The sequence below is a fragment of the Elephantulus edwardii genome, unplaced genomic scaffold, assembly GCF_000299155.1.
Source record: "Elephantulus edwardii isolate Elephantulus edwardi_28Jun2011 unplaced genomic scaffold, EleEdw1.0 scaffold00011, whole genome shotgun sequence".
Classification (NCBI taxonomy): Eukaryota; Metazoa; Chordata; class Mammalia; order Macroscelidea; family Macroscelididae; genus Elephantulus; species Elephantulus edwardii.
In genome coordinates, this window is record NW_006399761.1 from 14,885,989 (window position 1) to 14,906,758 (window position 20,770).

Consider the following 20,770-nt stretch of genomic DNA (forward strand, 5'->3'; position numbering starts at 1 on the left):
GTACAAAATACTCTCATACGTGGGGCAGTTCACTGTACAAAAATAAAAGAGGGAGAAACCGTTACCAACATGTTTGACATTCTGAGAACTGTGTTGTACAAAAGCTTTGGAATTTTATCATCTACAAATTTCTCGAATCTTCCGTAACTCCATGCAATTGTTCCAAAAATGCCTGTAATTTTGGTGTCTGCTGTTACTAATTTCCTGGGGGGACAATTTTTTCCTTTCCTTTGCTAAAATATATAGTCACAACCTGATTTGAATTTATCAAGCCCGAAATACCCTGACGGTGTTACCAAACGAGGCCTGCATGTATAATGTGAGTTCTTTCTTTTTGATTTTAGAATCAACCTTGTCCTATGTTAGGCAGCTGGAGGCCAGAGTCAGACAGCTGGAGGAAGAGAATCGAATGCTGCCCCAGGTGGGTGACTTCCCCAAGCTCACAGCCAGTCGGTGTCATTTGATTTGGAATGTAAAGTCTCGGTTACATTTCTCCTCTTTAAATGCTTGAGATCATTTTGTAAATAGCCATTCATCAACGTAGAGTGTGTTGACTTCCCATGCTGGTCATCGTGTATGCTAGATGCCGGGGTGCCATGCTGAAGGCTCCAGATGTGAGCCAGGGAGAACGCAAAGGGATTTTAGAAGGAAGGAGAAAGGGGGGGAAATGCAAACAAGTAGAAAACGAAGGTGCTGTGCTACCCCTCTCACAGACGTTGTATATGAGGTTGGTAGAAAGCAGAAAAGGACTGTAATTTAAATAGGAAATTTGCTAATTGATGAGTTAGTCAAAGCTGTAGGTAGCTTGAAGGTTTACTGCTTTAATTAAATTAGTACTTGCTCAAATTCTTTACAGTACAATTGAACTCTTTCATTGCAATAAAGCAATGACAGTAATTGACAGTTTTACTACGTTTTTTTCTTGAAGGCTTTGTCCCCTCCCCCCACTGAAGGCAAAAGTAGAACTTTTTTACAGGTTCTCTAATGCCTGCCGGTATGTTTCACTTTATAAAAGGATTTCTGAGGCTTGTTAACTTGGTGAGGAGGATTTTGCTCTTGTGGGTGGTGGTTCTTGGGAAATGCTTTCTTCAAATGCCGAACAAATCTTTTTGCAAGAAAGGCAAAATCTATTCTTTTATATATATTTTTTTCAAATCTTAGAAAAAGGTCAAATAGTCACTCAATGGTGGGTTACGCCCTTCACACATTCTGCTGATTATTTTAATTTTTCACGCAATTAAGGGAAACGTTGGAAACAGCCCGTCAACTGGGGCCCACACATTTGAACCTGTAAGAACTGACCAGACTGGTGTATTTTTCCAGCTCGTGCAGTATTTCCACCTTTGACAGGGTGCACACTTAGCCTTTTTCATTTGCTCATTTTCTTGGAAAACGTGAGATTTCCTTCTCTGATAGGTTCTACCTTCCACAGATTCTGGCTTCTGTACATTTTATTGTGGCATAAATCTTCTAAAATAAAAAGACAAAAGACTAGTTGTAATTCAGGAGACTAGATTTAAAGTATTAATGTGAAGACTCTGGAAAGACATCCTAGGTGTCTCTGGTCCTCGTTTGCTTCTGGACAGTGTGTGCTCATTAATAATGATCCGGGGGCGACATGTCCTGGTGTAAGAATGTATTCCCCTGTCTTCCATGTGCCAGCCACCTGGGTAGGACTCTTGAGATGAATTGAAAGTATTCCACTTCTTTCAGACTCTACATAAGTCCAAACCCCGGGTTGACAGAAAGGAGTATTTGAATCACAAAGTAAAATATGGCTGGGAGAGGGTGGGTTTTCTTTTCCCATTGCTGTTTTAAAATTTTTGGTTTTGAACTTTAGCTCTGTCTTTACCTGTCATAGTGGAGGGCTCTTGCCTGGAAACATTGAACTTTATTCCGTGGTTCAGATAAACTCGAAAAATAGAGGAGTTTTGAGCATGGTTATCAAGCAGGAAGGAGCTCTGGTGGCTTAGTGGTAAGGAATTGTGCTGCCAACCCGAAAGTTTGTGGTTTGAATCCACCAGCTGTTGTACAGGGCAATCTCTTCCTGTGTGATTTACTACCTCTGGAGTGTTAGATATGGGTCAGTTCTGGCTCGGCGGCATTCAGCAATTATACATGGCTGTGGTAAGAAGTTGCACTGCAATACCGAAGGCTGGTGGTTCAAATCCAACAGCTGTTTAGTGGCAGAAAGATGGAAAATCTCCTCCCTTGCTTTTAAATTGCCTGTGTGAACCCTCCATAGCTACTCGATGGTACCCAACAACAACATTCTATAACATCATCTCTAAGCAACTAAGAATATAAGGAAGAAGAAATAGGGGGAAATAGATCTTATTCTTAGTTTAACTCTACGTGAAACTCGAATAAGATGTTGAAAATTGGTGGCACTTGGAGATCTAAAGACTTGGAGAAATTAAGCTTCTCTAGTTGAAATATTCAATCATACACATTTTTAATACATTGACATTTTACCATCAGGTAAGATTGTTCTCCCCCTTTTCTTCTTCTTCTATAATAGCTACAAAGATCATGTTTTTATTAAGTGTAAGATGTAATTGATGCAGGATACACCTACATTACTAACTCACACCATTAAGAAAGAAAGAAAAATATATCTTTTCAACTATACTCTGTAAGATGCTAGCTGATCTCAGACATGTTAAAATTGGGGGGGGGGGTGAAGGTTTTATAATCCCTTAAATAACACCTAGTTTAATGTCTAAAGTGCTTTAATGTACTGAATGTCTACCATTTCAAACACTGTCTCAAACATATGCAAAGAAATCAAGATTCAGTTCAAAAAAACAAGGTTTCTGTTAAATTCCTGTGTCCAAGATAGTTCAAGAGAATTCTGAAAACCTCAGACTCCTTGCTACTGACTCAGAACAAACCCATGACTGACCCTCCGGTTTGCTGAAGCTGTAGATCACATAGGAGGAAATTGCCCCTCTTTCTCCTTTGGAGAAGCTGGGGGATTTGAACCACGCACTCTTGGATTAGAGAGGCAGCTCCCTACCTGCTAGACCACTGGAGTTCCCTGAGAGTGTTCCCTCAATTTAAAGCAAAGATAGATTAGACCCACCAGCTGTAAGTACAAGTAATTGCATATTGAGATGAACACAGACAGTAGGTAAGAGCCTATAACATGAAACAAGGTCTCTGAGCAGTGAGAATCTTAGGAAGAGAAGCAATCTCATGAACAAGAGAGTTAACTAGATAGCACAAAGGCATGAACAGGCTTATTCTTTAGGCCTTGTTTGGCCAATCATTTGTTCTAAATGTACTCTAGGGAGTATTATCAAGGCAAGTCACAGAGCCTATTAATAATACTGCAAATAGTGATGAGATCTCCCCGCAGAAACCATCTCTCCTATTTCTGGTGCATCCTGTTAGCTGATTTGCAAGGTCAGTTCATTGCAACAAGCTGACATCCTTCCATAAATTAGTCTCAACATCTGAACACTTGATTTTCAATTATCAGAATTTGTTTGTGTTGTGCCTTGATTAATCAACTATTTCTTTTCATTCCAAAGTCAACAAAAGTATATCCATTTTTGTTTGGAAAAGTAAGAGTATAATTGGCTAGTAGAATTCCAAGTATATAAAATATTTTCTTCTGGCTGTGGCCAGGCAGGTATTTTTCTGATAAAAAAGAGACCAAGTAGGCCCGCATTTCTTCTGGGATAAGAATGTCTCTTCTATGCTTACTTGATTCATTATGTAAAATCACACAGAAGGAACAGAAAGGCATAACTTCAACACTGTTATTGTTGTTGTTATATGCCATCAAGTCTCTTGCGACTTATAACGACCCTGTGTACACAGCTCTGAACCCTGCTCTATCCTGAGTCAACCTCATTGTCTCTGACACACCTACTCCATTACCCCAGTCACTGAGTCAATCCAGCTCATCCTCGGTCTTCCTCTCTTGGACTGTTCCTCCAGTGTCCCAAGCATGACGTCCCTCTCCAAGGACTGGTCCCTCCTTGTAACATGCCCTAAGTAGGTCATATGAAGCTTGAGAATCCTTGCCTCCAAGGAGCAGCCTGGTTTCACCCTCTCTAGGACAGACCTGTTTGTTCTGCTGGCAGTCCATGGTACATTCAATACTCTTCTCTAGCACCACAGCTCAAAGGCATCAGTTTTCCTGTCATCCCTCGTCATTGTCCAACTTTCTGATGCATAGCAAGTAATTGCGAAGACCATGGCCTTGATCAGGGGCAGACTGACATTCACTCTTAACACTATGCCAGGTCAAATCTGAAACCTGTAGGGCGGCCTAAAACTCTCCCACCTTTATAAAAGCAGACTCCCACATCAGTAACTATATCTGTCTGTCCATCTATCTGTCCATGAACAAGATGAGTGTGAAGACTTCTGCATTTCTCTCTGGTCCAGGTTCAGAGCCTCAGTTACTTTTTTTGTGAATGGTGATGTTCTTTCCAGCTCTCTCCAGTCCACAGTTCCAAAATTCATTCTGTATCTTAACAGGCTTTCTGTTGTCAGATCCCAGCATGAAAGAGTTCCTCGTTAGAGAACAGATCGAAAGTGGGGGCAGGGGACGAGGGGGAGAGAGTAGCTCTGTCCAGTGCTAGGAGGCTCCTGAGGACGAACAGGGTCCGTGGGCACAGCTGGAATGTTGTCACTGCCCTGGGAGGCAGGAGCGCTTTGACCTTGGCCTCTATGGTGTCCCACAAGGCTGCCCAAGCTGCTCTGCTTTGTGAATGAATGTTTCAAAGTACAATAATGCTTGGGAAATTCAGTGAAAGAGAGGAAGGCCCACACAAGATGAGTTGACTCAGTGACTGTAACAAGAGGCTTGATCATGGGATCTGGGGGGAGATTGACCACAGCACAGGATGGGACAAGGTTTCAGTTTATTGTTCACAGAGTCATTATGAGTTGTGTTTGACTGAACGGCACCTGTCAACTCCAACAACATCATTTCAAAGTATGCCTTAAAGTATGAACAGTCTCGTTATTTTCAGAAAATGGAGTCGTTATTGTTGGTTATTCTTACTTAGGGAGTTCTGGTGGCCTAGTGGTAAGAAACTGTACTGCAATCCAAAGACACGTGGTTCAAATCCACCAGCTGCTCTGAAGGAGGAAGATGGGAAATCTCCTGTGTGACTAACTGCCTCTGAGAACCCGCTCTTGGGTCAGCTATGCATCAATTCCAACTCGATGGTACACGACACACACTCACAACAACATTATTATTCAAGAATAGAATGCTTTTGGGCTGGCCTGGGTAAACATGTCCGTATGTAGAAAGATTGTTGTTTGAATGTTTTTTAGATAGTTCTGTCTCGTATATAATGTTCAGCATACCAAGTCACTACCACCATAGTCTATTTTTAATCTTTTTGTACCACTCTTTTTTTTTAAATATATTTTTTGTATCACCCTTTTAAAAGGTGGCAAAAAATGAGAGCTAAAAATCATATGCTCTTTCTTGAGCTCATAAACTAATGTGGATATTTCTAGATTACACATTAAAAATATTTCAAAGAATTGCATATAATCTCTCAAAAGACACGTAATGGAGTATTTTGTCCAGACTGTTTGGCCAGCTCCACCATAAACATCTTTGATGTAAAAGCAACCTCAAATTAAGACTGCGTGCTTCTTAAGTAAGTAGAAGATGTCTAATAAAATTTTATTCACTTTAAAGACCAGTAAGATTCAATTACACACAGAGATGCAAATTATAAGAAAAAAAAATTCTCAAACTCATTGCATTTTGAGTCACCAGTAATCCATAGCTGGCCCTCCAGGTGGGCTTTCAGAAGCTGTAAATGGCCCTGGAGGAGACTGCCCATATTTCTCCTGGGGAACAGCGGGTAGAATGGTGCCAGCCTTCCGGTTGACAGTGCAGGTAGCCTCCTGCTCCCGAGGCCACAGAACTCCATAGTCATGCAACTGTTGTTGTTATTTTGTGCTTGGAGTCAGAACCAACATGTAGCCGACTCTCCAGTGTGTTTTCTGGGGCAGGAAATCACATGCAAGGAGATTGCCCACTTTTCCCCTGTGAAGCATCTGGTGAGTTCTAACCATTGACCTTCAGCCTGGCAGCCTAGCTAGTTACCATGAGGTCACCAGAGCACCAGAGTGATGCAGATAGGTACTGAGAAAGAGAAGATCTAGCATGACAAATGCTATAGTTGTAATATAAAAGTTAAACTGAATATATATGTGTGTGTGTGTGTGTGTGTGTATATATATATGTATGTATATGTATATATACATATATATACATGCCTAAATGCCGTTGCATCCTGTGCCAACCTCACTGTCTCAAACACACTCATTCCCAGTGCTCCAGTCACAGAATCTATCCATCTCATTGAGGATCTTCCTCTCCTGTGCCGTCCCTCCACTCTCCCAAACATGTTGTACCTTTCCAAGGACCAGTCCTTCCTTGCAACATGCCCGAAGTATGTCAGACGAAGCTTCAGAACACACACACACACAAACACACACATATAATATGTTGTTGTTATGTGCTGTCGAGTTGCCTGCAACTCATAGTAAGCCTTTATACATCAGCTCTGAAGCCTGCCCTCTCCTGAGCCAGTCTCACTGACTCCAACACACCTACCTCCATTGCCCTAATTAGCATGTCAACCCATCTCCTCGGGGTCTTCCTTTCCTGTGCTGTCCATCCACCCTTCTTAGCATGATGTCCTTCTCCAAGGTTTGGTCCTTTCTGGCCATGTGCCCAAAGTGGGTGACAAAGCTTCATAATCCTAGCTTCCAAGGAGAAACTTCACCCTCTCCAACACAGACCTGATTGTTTTCTTGGCGGTCCAGGGTATGTTAGTACTCCTCTCATGAATACAGCATTTCTGTGGACAAAGTGTTACAGGTATTCAGAACTGCTTAGAACCTCATGTATTGCCAAGAGCAGTGGCATTTCATAGGTGTGGGATTTAGGACGCACAGAAGTCAGGAGGAATGTCATGACGAGGCAGCTCATTAAGGACTGTTTCAAGCCAAAAAGTAACTCTAGTCAGTGTCCGTTCAAGCATACTCAGAGTGCTTCCTTCCACCATTTCACCATTTCATACCATTAATGTAAGTCAATGTAATTAAGCTGCTAAATCTGTTTTTATATTATTATGAAATTCATCTTTTGAATGTTTATCTTAAAAATCAACATTGGGAGCTGTTTGGCCCTCTAAGATCCGTTAGACATTTATTCTTGCTTTAAAGAAAAGAATCTGTGCATTTTTAAAGTCATGTTATTCACCATAAATGAGGAAATTAAAAAGCACCATTTTCACAGGATCTTCTCCTCCCTGACAGATTTCCAAACTCCTCTATGTCGAAAATCGTAATGTTTTATTTCACTCACTTGTTCCCACATTTGCACGGGGAAGCCATTCTCAATAGAATTAGTTGGAGAAATGTAGTCAGAAGACCTTGGCAGTGAGCTGGAGTTGGATGAGGAGGCGGAGAAATAGAATGGTGATTTTAAAGCTATTAAAAACCCCACTGCTTGAAGGCCATTCCTCCTCTTTTAAAAAAAAGTTATTATTTTAATGAACGTTTACAGAGACTTTGGATTTCCATTCATTCATTGTTGTGCGCTTCTCCCTGGCCACCCCTCCCCCCCAACTCTTCTCTTTGAAAAGTAAAAGAAAAATTCTTTCATTGTTTTACAATCCCTCCCTCAAGTCCACTCCACCATGCAGCCTTCATTCTGCACTCCTGTCGTGACAATAATACCTGATCATACATCCCCTTTAAACAGTTCTCTCCCTCATCTGTTTCAATGCAGTTTACATTATTTATCCCATCTTTCTCTCTCTCCCCCCAACCCCGATGTCAGTGCCGTTTTAAAACAGTGGCACCATGCACTTTGTGTCTGAGATATTTCACTCAGCATAATGTCCTTCAGCGCCATTCCTCCTCTTAAGGACCCTTTACAAGAAAATAACACTGCATCATAGGGTTTATGAGGCTGTAATCTTTATGACATCAGATTGCTTTAACTTCCTCCCTAAGAACAGCTGGTGGCCTCGAACCACGTGCCTTTGGGTTTGCAGTGCAGCTTCTTGCCACGAGACCACCAAACCTCCCCATCATAGGGTTTACGAGACTGTAATCTTTATGGAATCAGATTGCTTTAACTTCCTCCCAAGGAGCAACTGGTAGATTCGAGCCACCAGCTTTTCAGTCAACAGCTGAGTGCTTAACTACCGCACCACCAGGCCATCTGTCCACAGACGTAAGATTGGAATCGCTAACACAGATCGCAGGAGTGCAGAGTTCAATCTGAAGAGAAAACTTCTTCAGTCCCTTATGAAAGTATATCTGTTTAGCTCAAGCCCCAGTGGAAGGCAGGCTAAATACTGGACTGGCAGCTAAAAAGTAGGATGTTCAAGTCCCGCAGCTGCTCTCTGGAAGAAAGACAGGCAGCCTCCTCCCACAGAGATTTGTACCATCGAGTTCGAACCAACACGGAGCTGAACCTCTAGTGGCAGTAACCACATGAGAGGAGATTGCCCATCTTTCTCCTGTAGATCAACTGGTAGATTCGATCTGCTCACCTTCAGGTTGGCAGCCCTAGACCACCAGGGCTCCTTACAAATTGCACAGGAGGAGATTGCCCATGTTTCTTCCACGGAGCAGCTGGTGATTTCAAACTTCATGCCCTTGGGCACAATTCCTAAACACTAAGCCTCCAGGTCTCCCTGGAAACCCAGTGGAGTTATGTAGCCGCAGGGTTTGGGTTTGATTGGTCATAGGCTGAGTTATGGGAGGAGCTGAGTAAAACATAGAAGAAAATAAAAAGACATCCAATATTATGTCCTTCAAACTATTTGTAATCTGAACTACTGACCCATCAGTATTTTTTAAACATTACGTAGTCATTACTTATACTGTACCAAGGACTGTAGTATGAAGTATGACAGAGACACAGTCAGCGCTCAGGAAATTCACCTCACAGTCTAATAGAGAAGTAGGGAGGGGCCAGCCAGAGAGGCCAACTAAAAAAAGACGTATTCCAGTCAGCCAGGGTGCCCTAGAAGCTCTTTTAAAGGAATCCAAGCAATTTGGTTCTTCAGCCCATATTCCAAACCCTTGTAGATCTTACTATTCATTTCATTGTCTTTTTCATGATGCCTGAAATTCTTTTTAAGTCAGACCTCAAAAATCAAGATCGCTGAGGCAGAGTCGATTTTGACTCCTCATGACCCGCCATCAGGTTTTTGAAGGTGTAAAACATGACAGAAAGTGCCTGCCCATCTTTCTCCCATGGAGCCACTGGTGGATTTGAACCTTCGGAGATGGGCAGCCCTTGGGTTAACAGCACAGCTCTCTATGGACTACGCTACCAGAGCTCCCAGTGTCAACTCAGCCAGTATCTCTCAAAAAGGCACTCAGGGTGTGTCATCTGCAGGCAGTTGTGTTGCCGACCCAAAGACCATGTGTTTCTGGAAGTTCAAATCCACCACCATCAGGTCCGAGAGAGAGAGACAGAAACACACAGAGAGAGACAGAGCAAGAGAGAGACACAGAGAGAGTGAGACAGACACAGAGACACAGAGACACAGAGAGACACAAACACAGAAAGAGACAGAGAGAGCCAGACAGAGAGAGAGAGACAGAGAGAGATGGGCAATCTCCTCCAATGAGATTTATTATTGTTCTGAAACCCACTGGAGGGTCAGCTATGAATTGTCCCAAATCAACAGCAATGACTGGCTGAGCACGTTGCCATGTTGTATCTTCTGTCAAGGAGGCTCTTCCACTAGAAATTATATCTAAATGCTTGATATAGAATGTTGTCATGTGCCAGTTGTCTGCGACTCATAGGGACCCTTTGTACAACATCTCTGAAGCCTGCCCTGCCTGGAGCCAGTCTCACTGACTCCGACACACCTTATCCCATTGCCCCAGTTATCATGTCAGTCCTCATCCAGGGTCTTCCTCTCCTGTGCTGTCCCTCTACCCTACCAAGCATGATGTCCTTCCCTAAGGACTGGTCCCTCCTGGTCATGTGCCCAAAGTATATGAGATGGAGCTTTCTACCTGTTTTATTAGGAGTAAGTAGTGTTGACTTTTTGTAGACTTCAGACATCACCCTGAAGTTTCACTCTTTTATAACCTCTTCTAGAACTCTTCCTCTTTTATAACCTCTTTCTCCCTCGTCTCCACTGACGCTGGATTTTGCAGCACAGTAGAGGCTGGCGACAGGAAAGAGGTTTTACAGCAGCTCCAAAGTCAATTAGGCACATTTGTTTCAAGGTCCTACTGGGAAATCTCCTCCCTTTGATCAGCTGCTCTGGCACCAGCATCTGTTCGGAAAGAACTGTATGCGCTTTGTGCCTGAGAGACCTTTCTCCAAACAAATCACCCACTTCTAAAGCAGAAACAAAACAATAAAACAACCTGACAAGCCAAAAAAAAAAAAAAAGAAAGAAAAAAGCCAACCCGGTTGCTTCTCGTTCAGTTCTGACACATGTGACCCCTGTTATGTCAGAATAACACTGTATCTAGCGGCTTCAGTGGCTGTAACAGACTGTTTGAAGAACTCACAAACCTGTCTTGGTGGACGTGCATCCAAGTTGCTTCTCAGCAGCCAGGATGGTGAGATTTTGTCTTACTTTACTTGGGACATGTTGCCAGGAGGAGCTAGGCCTTAGAAAAAGGATGTCACGGAGGCTCAAGAAGGAGAGGAAGACCCTTAGTGACTTGGCTTGACACAGTGACTGTAACAGTGGGTTTTAGCATAGAAGAGAGTGTACAGAGGGCATAGGGTTGTACACGGTAGGTTTGCTGTGACTCAGAATCTACCCATGTTATTAGCACCTTAGAATAGTTTTGAGGTGCCTCTGGGTGAATTGGAACCACCAACCTTCCAGTTAGTATCTGTGCAGTTAGGAGTTAGTGCCATGAGAGAGTCAGTCCTAGCTTTTAAGGCCGACTTTTTAACATCGATTTCTGTGATGGTCAAAGGCTCCTGGCTCTGTCTGGTGTCTCCTGAGTTGCCCAAGTGCAGTGGGCTCAGCAGACTTGTTTGAAAGATGATGCCATGGATCACCATAGTCGCCCCCCACCCCATGTCTAATTTTAGGAATGGAAATGAGAAATCTCCCTCTCGTGTAATTTGGTTACAGTGCGACCTCCCAGTTCAGTCTTTCAGCTCCTTTGGGGAAAAGGGCAGGGCCATTTGCAAGGCAGTTTTCTAAACAAAAGGAAAGAGCCTGTCACTTTTGTCACAGGTGCTGAGAGAGGCACACAGGAGCTTAAGAAACTCAGTGTCTTTATTTTTATATCCATGCACCACGTGTACAGCGAGGGGCCGGGAAGCACAAGCTCCTCTGTGGGCTTTGCCGTTTTCTTGTCTTACTATCACTGCCAGTGAGTCTAAACTGACACATAGCTGACCCTCCAGTGGGCTTCCCAAGGCTGCCCATGACATGGAAGGAGGTTGCCCATCTTTCTCTCAAGGAGCCACTGGTGGATTCGAACCCTCAGAGAGGCACCACTCTTGGCTTAGCAAAGCAACAACCTACCCACTCGGCCCCCAGAGCTCCCACGCCTTTTTCTTGTGAAGATAAAAATAATTATTTTTGCCAGTTTTTCATCTTTAACTGTCTTCATGTTTCCCCCGTCTCTTCTCCCTCTCTCTCTTTCTTTTCTTTTCTTTCTTTCTTTTTTGTCTAAAAGGGTTGTTAATATTTGAACCCTTTAAAGTTGAAATACTTAACGGGGCCCCGGGAATCAGTAACTCTTGCATCAAACAATCCCAGAATAATTCTTTGTAGAAGGCTCAGTGTCAGCGATGGATTCTTACCCTGTTTGTTGCCTGCCAGTTACCCCCTTTGGTTCCTCCTAAGCATTGCCTTGTGTAGAGTTGTTTTTTAAGTTTTGTTTTCTCCTTCATTAAAATTAGAGCGCTCTGGGGTGTAGCCCATAGGCAATCGCACTGTTAAACCAGAGGTGGCTCTTCTCTGGGAGTTCCAGTCTACCCACTGCTCCTCTGTAGAAAACGGGCATTCTCCTCCCCTGTGATAAACAGCTTCAGAAAGCCCACTGGAGGGTCACTGATGAACTGATTCCAAATTGGTGGCAGTTAAGTTCATTAAGGAATAATGTGAAACACAATGTATATGAACTTTGTAAACAAACCATTTTTTTTAAAAAAAAGTTTAATTTCTTTGGAAAAGTCTGCTGCCAGGGACCTCTTTTAGAGTACTGATGAGCAATGATCTCACTATGGAGACTAAGGTGCACCTGATCCAGGCCATGGTCTTCACAATAAAAAAAATGTATTGCAAAGCTTATGTGGAATCTGCATTTTGCTAAGAAAAAAAAAATTCTGTATACTGCAGGTGAAAAAAAATAGTTAAATCCATTAAGGATTGGTTGCTGTTGGAGATGTATTTGGTGTAAAGTAGATGCCTCCAGAGAAGTAGTTATTGTAGATGACCATTTTCCATAAGCTGACTTGACTTATATAATAAAAGAACAAGGACTTTTATGTATTGTTTGTTCCAGCTTTATGAGACAGATGGACGCTTCACAAGTGGGTGGGTATGTTGGACTGGAAGAGGTAAATAAATACAGAAAGTAGGTTTACCAGGAAAAACGAAGCTGTAAAACCTTCCCAGATGAACCTGCTGGAGGATATCAGAGAAGATAAGGAGAAGAGAGGTTCACAGGAAACATGTCTAAGGCACGTAGACATACTGTTTTCCTAGGCAGAAAAGGAAGGTCTGAAACACGGGAGACTATAGCATTCTCCTGGGACCCACCCATACTCAAAAGGCTCCTGTTTGAGAAACTCAGGTCTGGGATGAAAAGACTTCATTCTACTGGGAGAAAATAGAGTAAATACGAATGTAAGCAGAAAACATGGTCATGCCACTTAATAAATCACTTATTAAATGTGTTGAACTTAAAAGATACTATGCCCTTAGGTTTTTGCACTGATAACCCAAACTCTGGTGGTTTGAATCCACCAGCAGCTCCATGGGAGAGAGATGGACATTCTCCTCTTGTGTAGTTTACAGCCTCTGAAATCTCCCTGAAGGGTAATCTATGAGTCAGGCTCTAAGTCCCTGCTAAGGCGTTTGATGTTCCCTCAAGCTCTTACCAAGAATTTTTATATAACAACATCACCGTCATATACCACTATAAACTTATTGATAGCTTTCTCTCATGAGAGCACATTTTTTAAGAATATGATTTGCAGTAGCCATAAAAATAAAATAGTAAACATGTTTTGTTACCTGTCTCTTGCTGGACACACAAATTTATAAGCCCGTATCTGTAGATACTCGAATGATACACAATTTGGAGAAATTAATACTGCCTTATAACTGTAGAAATGGTTTTGTACTTGTTTCCTTTGGGTTTGTTTTGTTGGTTTGGGTTTTTTTTATAAATCCTAAAATAAATTTTGTTGTTATTGTTTACTGTTGAGTCTGGATCAGCGCATAGCTGACCCTCCAGCAGGTTTTCAGAGGCAGTAAATCCCCTGATGGTTGATAAAGACATCCTTCTCCCATGAAGCAGCTGGCGGATTTGAACTGCATGCCTTAGGGTTGACGGTGCAATTCCTTACCAGTAAGCTCACAGAGCTTCAGAACAGGTTTAATTCAATAATAGCTTTAATTTTGTTGTTAAAATTCCTCACAACTGCAGTTTTTCTAATTATGTGTTCTTGCCCACACTTTTCAGAATTAATTTCCCTTCACATGTCCCAATGCCATGTTCCTTGATAAGGGCAGGCGGGAGGAAATGAAAAGTGAAGGTGGGGAGGATAAATCTGTATAAATGAGTGCAGGAAAAACAAATTTCTTTGTAAACTCTCACTCAGATCACAGTTATTTTTAAAAAAAGTATATTTTAAAATCACACATACTTTTTAAATGTTGTTGTTATTATTATTATTATTATTTTCAATGGAAATCTACAGAGATTTTGGAATTCCATTAATTCATTGTTGCACTTTTCTCCCCACCCCCACCCCCAGTTCGCTCCTCTCCTTGAAAAGCAAAAGACAAACTCCTTCATTAGTACACAATCCCCTCCCCCACCCCACACAGCCCCACCCCCACTCCAAGTATACTCCACTCTGCAACCCTCATTCCGGACTCTTATAATACATACTTTTTACATTAAAGGCATCTATTAATGTCATTGTGAGTAATTCTGCCCTACTAGATCCTAAACTGAATACAATTTTATCAGATAACTGCTACCTTGATTTCAGTAGTCTGCAGGCTTCATTTGGGGTTGATATCACATCCCATATACTGATAGTGAAGCTAATAGACCAGGCTGACATTATTCTATTATGTGACTTCGGAGCAAGATTATGTCATCCCTTTACTACTTATTTTTTACTCTTGTAATAAAATTACTTAAGAACAAAAAGGCACGACTTCTCCCTGACAAGATGGTTATATAGAAATAAGCAACATAGATGTGGTCAAGGCTTGTGGACTTCTCTCTGTTCAGGTGCAAAAACTCCAGCCTCTGCCTTTTGTTAATGATGTGTCTCCTTCCACCTCTCAAGGTGATAGAAAGTCAAATATAAATAAGTTAAGTCTGTACCCATGTCTTATACCCATGTGGTTATCAAATCCCAGAGTGAAGGAATTCTGCAGAGGACGGGTGGGGAATTGGAGGTCAGATGAGTTGGGAGGAGCGTGAGGACGAGAGGGACCCTGGGGCACAGCGACCATGGTCCTCACTGCCCAGGGATGCAGGGCCGCTTTATTCTGGTTGGTCCCTGTCATTCCCTGCGGGAATCGTGGAGCTGGGCTTTCAGTCTGATTTGTGAAGGAGCATTTCCAAGAGTTTCCATACGTGAAAAGTCTCGTGATTTTCAGAAAATGCTGAATTATTTATTTGTAAGTTGTTGTTACCTGGGAGCACTCTGGTGGTGTCATCCAGAAGGAATTGTGCTTTGAACCCAGGAATGGTGCCTCTCTGGTGATTTGAGTCCACAGGTCCTCACGAGGAAGATGGGCAGTCTTTTTCCATGTAGTCTTTTCCCGTGCATTTTTAAGCCTTTGGGAACCTCCTGGAGGGTCAGCTATGAGTCAGTTCCCACTGGAGAGCAAGGAGTTGAGGTGTTTATTGCTATTGGAGAAGAAAAAAAAAATAGTCTTTTTAAAAAGGTAAAGCTCACCTGACTTTAGGACATTCTTTCTTGAATGCATAAATGAATGTGTACAGTTCTAGAAGAGGCCATTTAAAAATTCTAGATTGCATCATGTTGTTGTCATGTGTCATCAAGTTGCCTGCGACCCTGTGCACCATAGCTCTGAACTTGCCCTATCCTGAGCCAGTGTCGCTGTCTCCGAGAGCCTGCTCCCAATATTCCAGTCACTGTGTCAATCCATCTCATCCTGGGTCTTTCTCTTTTGCACATCAGCAGTTTTCTGATTCACTGTATAGATCACAGCATTAGAAATACCCTCCACCAGGGTCAGACTTAACCATCCTTTAGATTTTGTAGTTGATGTAGGGAAAGTGGTGCATGAGTAATGCCACTCTACATACAGGTGAGTTGCTTTTTGAAAATATTCTACTGCTTATTGGTGTTAAAAACAACTTTGTAGAATATCTATAGTAAATGCTAGTATAACTCTTAAGATCTGCCCCCTACTGTTCTAGTGGTCTAGTGTGTAAGGAGCTATGTTGCCAATCCAAAGGTAGGCATTTTGAATCCACCAGCTGCACTGCAGGAGAAAGATGGGCATTGCTCACACTGTGACCTGATGAGCAGCATGGCCTTTGCCTTTTACAAAGAGCTTTTAGACGTTGTCAATAGAACTGAGCACCGTTGACTCTCCATGAACCTGGTAGCGTGTTAACATGTGAAACTAGTTGAAGTGTTTCCAGAAAAGCAGTGTGGTGCACACCCATGTTTATCACTGGGTTATTCACAATAGAAAGAGGTGGAGGCAAACCCAGCAACAAATGAATGGATAGAATGTGTGAATGGTATAGTCACACACGGAATACTATGCAGCGCTGAAAAATGAGGAACTCGTAAAACATTACACAGCATGGTTGACCCTGGAGGACATTATGCTGAGTGAAATATCTTGGTCACAAAAGGACAAATACTGCATAACATCACTGTAATAAAGCAAAACTGACATGGAGGGTTGGAGAGAAACTAGGCAAAGAGGAGATAGATGGTGAACACTGCATTGGAAGAGATGAAGGCAAGAAGTGTTTAAAAGGAGTATAAGGCCAGGCATAATTTGTATGATAACAACAGTCTGGAAGAAGAGGTGCATTGCAGAGTGGACTGGGGGAGGGAGGGCGGAAAATGTGCAACAATGGATGAATGAAAGTACAACTTTTCTGTAAACTTGCATTGAAATCACAATTTAAACATAAGCCCACAAATCTGAGTGAAAACAATAGAAAAGCAGTGTGAAACAATCCTGGACTGTGCCTAATGTGCTCCACTCCTCAGGGGCCTTCAGTGAATAGGGAAATAATTGGAAAAGTAAGGAAATAAAAAAACGTATTGCGATGGGAAAGTCTGTGGTTAGGGACCTCTCTAAAGTACTCAAGAGCAACGGTGTCTCTCTGGAGACTAAGGTCCGCCTGATAAAGGCCATGGTTTTTGCAATCACTTGTTATGCATCAGAGAGTTGGACAGTGACTAGGGAGGATAGAAGGAGAATTGACGCCTTTGAGCTGTGGTGCTAGAGAAGAGTATTGAATGTACCATGGACTGCCAAGAAAACAAACAGATTCATGGTAGAGAGGATTAAACCAGGCTGCTCCTTGGAGGCAAGGATTCTGGGGCTTCGTCTGACATACTTTGGACATGTTGTAAGGAGAGACAGGTCTTTAGAGAGGGACATCATGCTGGGCAGAGTGGAGGGACAGCACAGGAGGGGAAGACCCTTTATGAGGTGGATTGATTCAGTGACTGGGGTAATCGGGATGGGTATGTGAGAGACAGTGCGATTGGCACAGGATAGAGAACGGTTTAGGGCTGTTGTACATAGGATCGCTATGAGTCGCAAACGACTCGACAGCACATAACAACAACAACAACAAATGGAGTAAATAACACTCATTTGTTGCTGCAGAGCCAGAGTCAACTTACATAGATGACCCTCCGTTGGGTTTAGGAGGCTGTAAATCATATGGGGGCGGGGGGAGAACTGCCTTTATTTCTCCTACAATGTGGCTGGTGGATTTGAACCACCAGCAGCACAAATCCTTCAAGGCTGCACAACCACAGCTCCTAGATAGCATTGTTACCATTGTTTTGTGCTTTTGAGCAGAGCCAACTCCTAGCTGCCTCTGCAGTGGGTTTTCAGAGACTAAATCACCCAGAGGAGATTGTCCATCTTTCTCCTGTGGAGCAGCTGATGGATTCGAACTGCCAGCCTTTGGGTTGGCAGCACAGCTCCTTTCCCCTGGTCCACCAGAACACTAGGAGGAGATATAAGATTTAGCCTAACATTTATTGGAGACTCTACAAAGTAATTTCTACATCAGTGTGCAATAGAATGTTTTCAAAAACCAACTAATCTTGTATTTACATTGATATCGCTGAGAATAACAGTGAACGCACTGAACAGTCAGGCACGCCAGCCCGTGTGGAGTTAGAAGGATGACCAAGTGGTTTCAGGGTTTTCTGAGAGCCTATCTCAAGGGCTGCTTGCCCCTCAAAAGTGTGGGTTCTCCTTTATCAGCTTAATTTACTCCTCTGGTTTACTAAGCTGGAGTCCTCCTTCATCCTGACTTTAACTGTTGATTGACAGCTACTACAGTGTTTTTCAGCCCAAAGGATGTTGCATGAAGCCTTTCTGTATCTGCTTCTTTTGTACCCTGTTTCAAACTACAGAACCCATAAGAGATCTGTCATCACACTGCAAAGCGCTAGTGCTGAGCCCAGGAAATGGGCTTAGAAAGGAAACATAATGGTCGGTCTAGGGAGTTCAAGTGGCCTAGTGAAAAGGAATTGTGCTGCCAACCCAAGGACGGGCAGTTCAAGTCCACCCACTGCTTCAAGGCGGAGAGATGGAGCGTCTCCTCCTGTGTGATTTACAGCCTCTGAAATCTAACTGGAGGTTCAGCTGTGCGTTGACTCTGACTTGATGGCGCCTGACCACAACAACCATCTTCAAACTCAAAATTCTGAAGTCCCTATGTTATCCTTGATTCAAGCATGTCTGCTTGGTGAAATTCTTACTTTGGGAGAAACACTTGAGCTCAGACTTGTTGTTGCACTGTGCCATCAGGTCCGAGCCAACTTGGAGCTGGCCCTTCAGTGGGTTTTCAGAGGCAGTATATTGTACGGGAAGAGATTCCCCGTGTTTGCCCTGAGCAGCAGCTGGTGGGTTCGTAGAACCTGACTTGGAGTTGGCAGTGCAACTCTATAACCACCAGGCCACCATAGGTCCTTCAAAGCTCTTAATACCTTGTAAAAACAATTCCTGTCAGGTATGTGTCAAATCGGAAGTGCTTAGAGGTGGTTGTTATTATTGTTATGTGCCATCGAGTCACCTGCAACTCATAGCGACCCCATGTACAACAGCCCTAAACCCTGCTCTATCCTTTGTCAATCTTATTGTCTCTGACGCACCCAACCCCATTACCCCAGTCACTGAATCTATCCAGCTCATCGAGGGTCTTCCTCTTCTGCGCTGTTCCTCCACCCTCCCAAGCATAAAGTCCCTCTCCAAGGACTCCTTGGAACATGCCCACAGTCTGTCAAACGAAGCGTCAGAATCCTTGCCTCCAAGGAGCAGCCTAGCTTCACCCTCTCCAGGATGAACTTGTTGGTTCTCTTAGCAGTCCCTGGTATATTCAGTACTCTGCTCCAGCACCACAGCTCAATTGAATAATTCAGATCCAATCCAGGGTTATTACTTTCAGAGGTAAAGTATTCAGAGATTTTCTGTTAATTTTTTTATATGACTGATTTATTTACAAAATTTGCGTACATTATTTTTCATGAAAGATTCTTCTCATTTCCTTCAGATTTTCTGTAACTTCTATCATTTAATTTAGCAACATAGAAATAACATTTGGATTACTTTTTGAAGGGGGGAAACCAAGACAAAACATAGAACACAAGAAAATAGCTAAATTCCCTACTTCATACCCTGGACTGCTTCTTATTATTTTGGTAGTTTTTTTTTTTGGTTTTTTTTGTTTTTGTTTTTTTTATTTTGGTAGTTTTTCTCAATGGAAAACCAAAGGGCACTGAAATGTACAGATTTTCTATGAGTTAAGTAAGGAATAAGTCTGATATCTTAGGGTTATTTGTGACTGTGTATTACGAATCTGTGTGTATAGATTGCTTGAGTGCGGTAAAGCAAATTAAAAAATATTTGGACAGTTTATTCAGTGACCTGAGAAGATTCTCTTTTGCTTCAGAATAACCAGCAAGGCAGTTCCAATGCTTGACAAATAACATGTAACTAAAAATCCCAGGACCAGATGGGCACCATCCTGGACTTACATAAAAGCTGGCTCTTAACAAAGGAGGTTTTTTTAATAATAGCCAAGACATATCAGCTGTTTTTGACACACAGGCCAGGTGTGCCTTGGTGGCAAAAAAGAAAAATTTTTTTAACAAATCAAAACATTTTCATATGCTAGGGAATTTAATATCCATCGCTACAGAAGTCTCAGAAGATCCTAAAATGCACACTCAGAAATAAGTGTTAATCCTTGTAAATTTGATCTTACTGCCCAGCATGTATTGAGAGCCAAGAGTGAACACAAGCTACAGCCTGAATTGGCATGACTTTTCCTGACGACAAGTTTTAAACAAAAGGGATTTTTATCGACTTTGCATTTTGAAATTTGTCATTGTCTTTTTTTTTTTTAAATTTAGGTTGTTTATTTTTCATTTCAATGAACATCTACAGAAATTTTGGGATTCCATTCATTCATTGTTGCACCCTTCTCCCCGCACAAACCCCTCCCCCTCCCCCCCATTTGCTCCTCTCCTTGAAAAGCAAAAGAAAAACTCCCTCATTGGTACACAATCCCCCCCTCACACTTCCCCAAACCCCAACCCCCAGCCCCAAATATAATCCACTCTACAACCCTCATTGCATACTCCTACGATAAAAATAATGCCCTAAAATATAATACTTTTAGACTATTGTCTTTTAAGACTAATTCCATCCACTCTCCAACCGCCCTACATTAAAGGATGGAGCCTTAACCAGCAAACTTTAATGTATTTTCTCAAAAAGTTTAACAAATGGCACAACAGTTGATAAGGACAACTAGAGGGGGCTGGACTAAGACTTCTATTTAATTGGTCATTTGTATAAAAATGTAGCTCACGTGGCCTCAATGACATTGGTATAATTGGAGAGAAACTAGTTACACTGAGATTTTGAAACTGTAGGGATATGATCATGTGAGACATGAAAGCATGTAAGGACAGCTGTCCTTCAGTGTTGTGATGAAAAATATATGCCCCCAAGAGTATGCAGATTATATATACACACTCTTTGGGAATCCATAGAGTGTCAAGAGTTCAATACATTCAATCATGTGGTTAGATCTCTTTGAATTCAAGATACAAGCAGTACCTCAATGATGTCTTAAAGTTATAAATAACCCTACAAAATGATAGAAAATATCCCATTTAACCCACTAATATTAGTAACTGACTCTCTTGTTAGATTATGGGGTTTGTTTTATTTTATTTTTTTTATTAATTTAGTTTGTTTATTTTTCATTTCAATGAACATCTACAGAGATTTTGGAATTCCATTCATTCATTGTTGCACCC

General features: G+C 42.2%; 1 protein-coding gene across 1 annotated transcript in view; it reads left to right on the forward strand.

Moving 5' to 3' along the window:
- The window catches only part of CCDC85A (coiled-coil domain containing 85A), a 271,422-nt gene that overhangs the window by 212,298 nt on the left and 38,354 nt on the right, over positions 1–20,770 (forward strand). Inside the window, exon 5 of the mRNA XM_006881023.1 lies at positions 345–421. Coding sequence (XP_006881085.1) covers positions 345–421 — 77 coding nt within the window. The remainder of the gene's footprint in view (positions 1–344; positions 422–20,770) is intronic.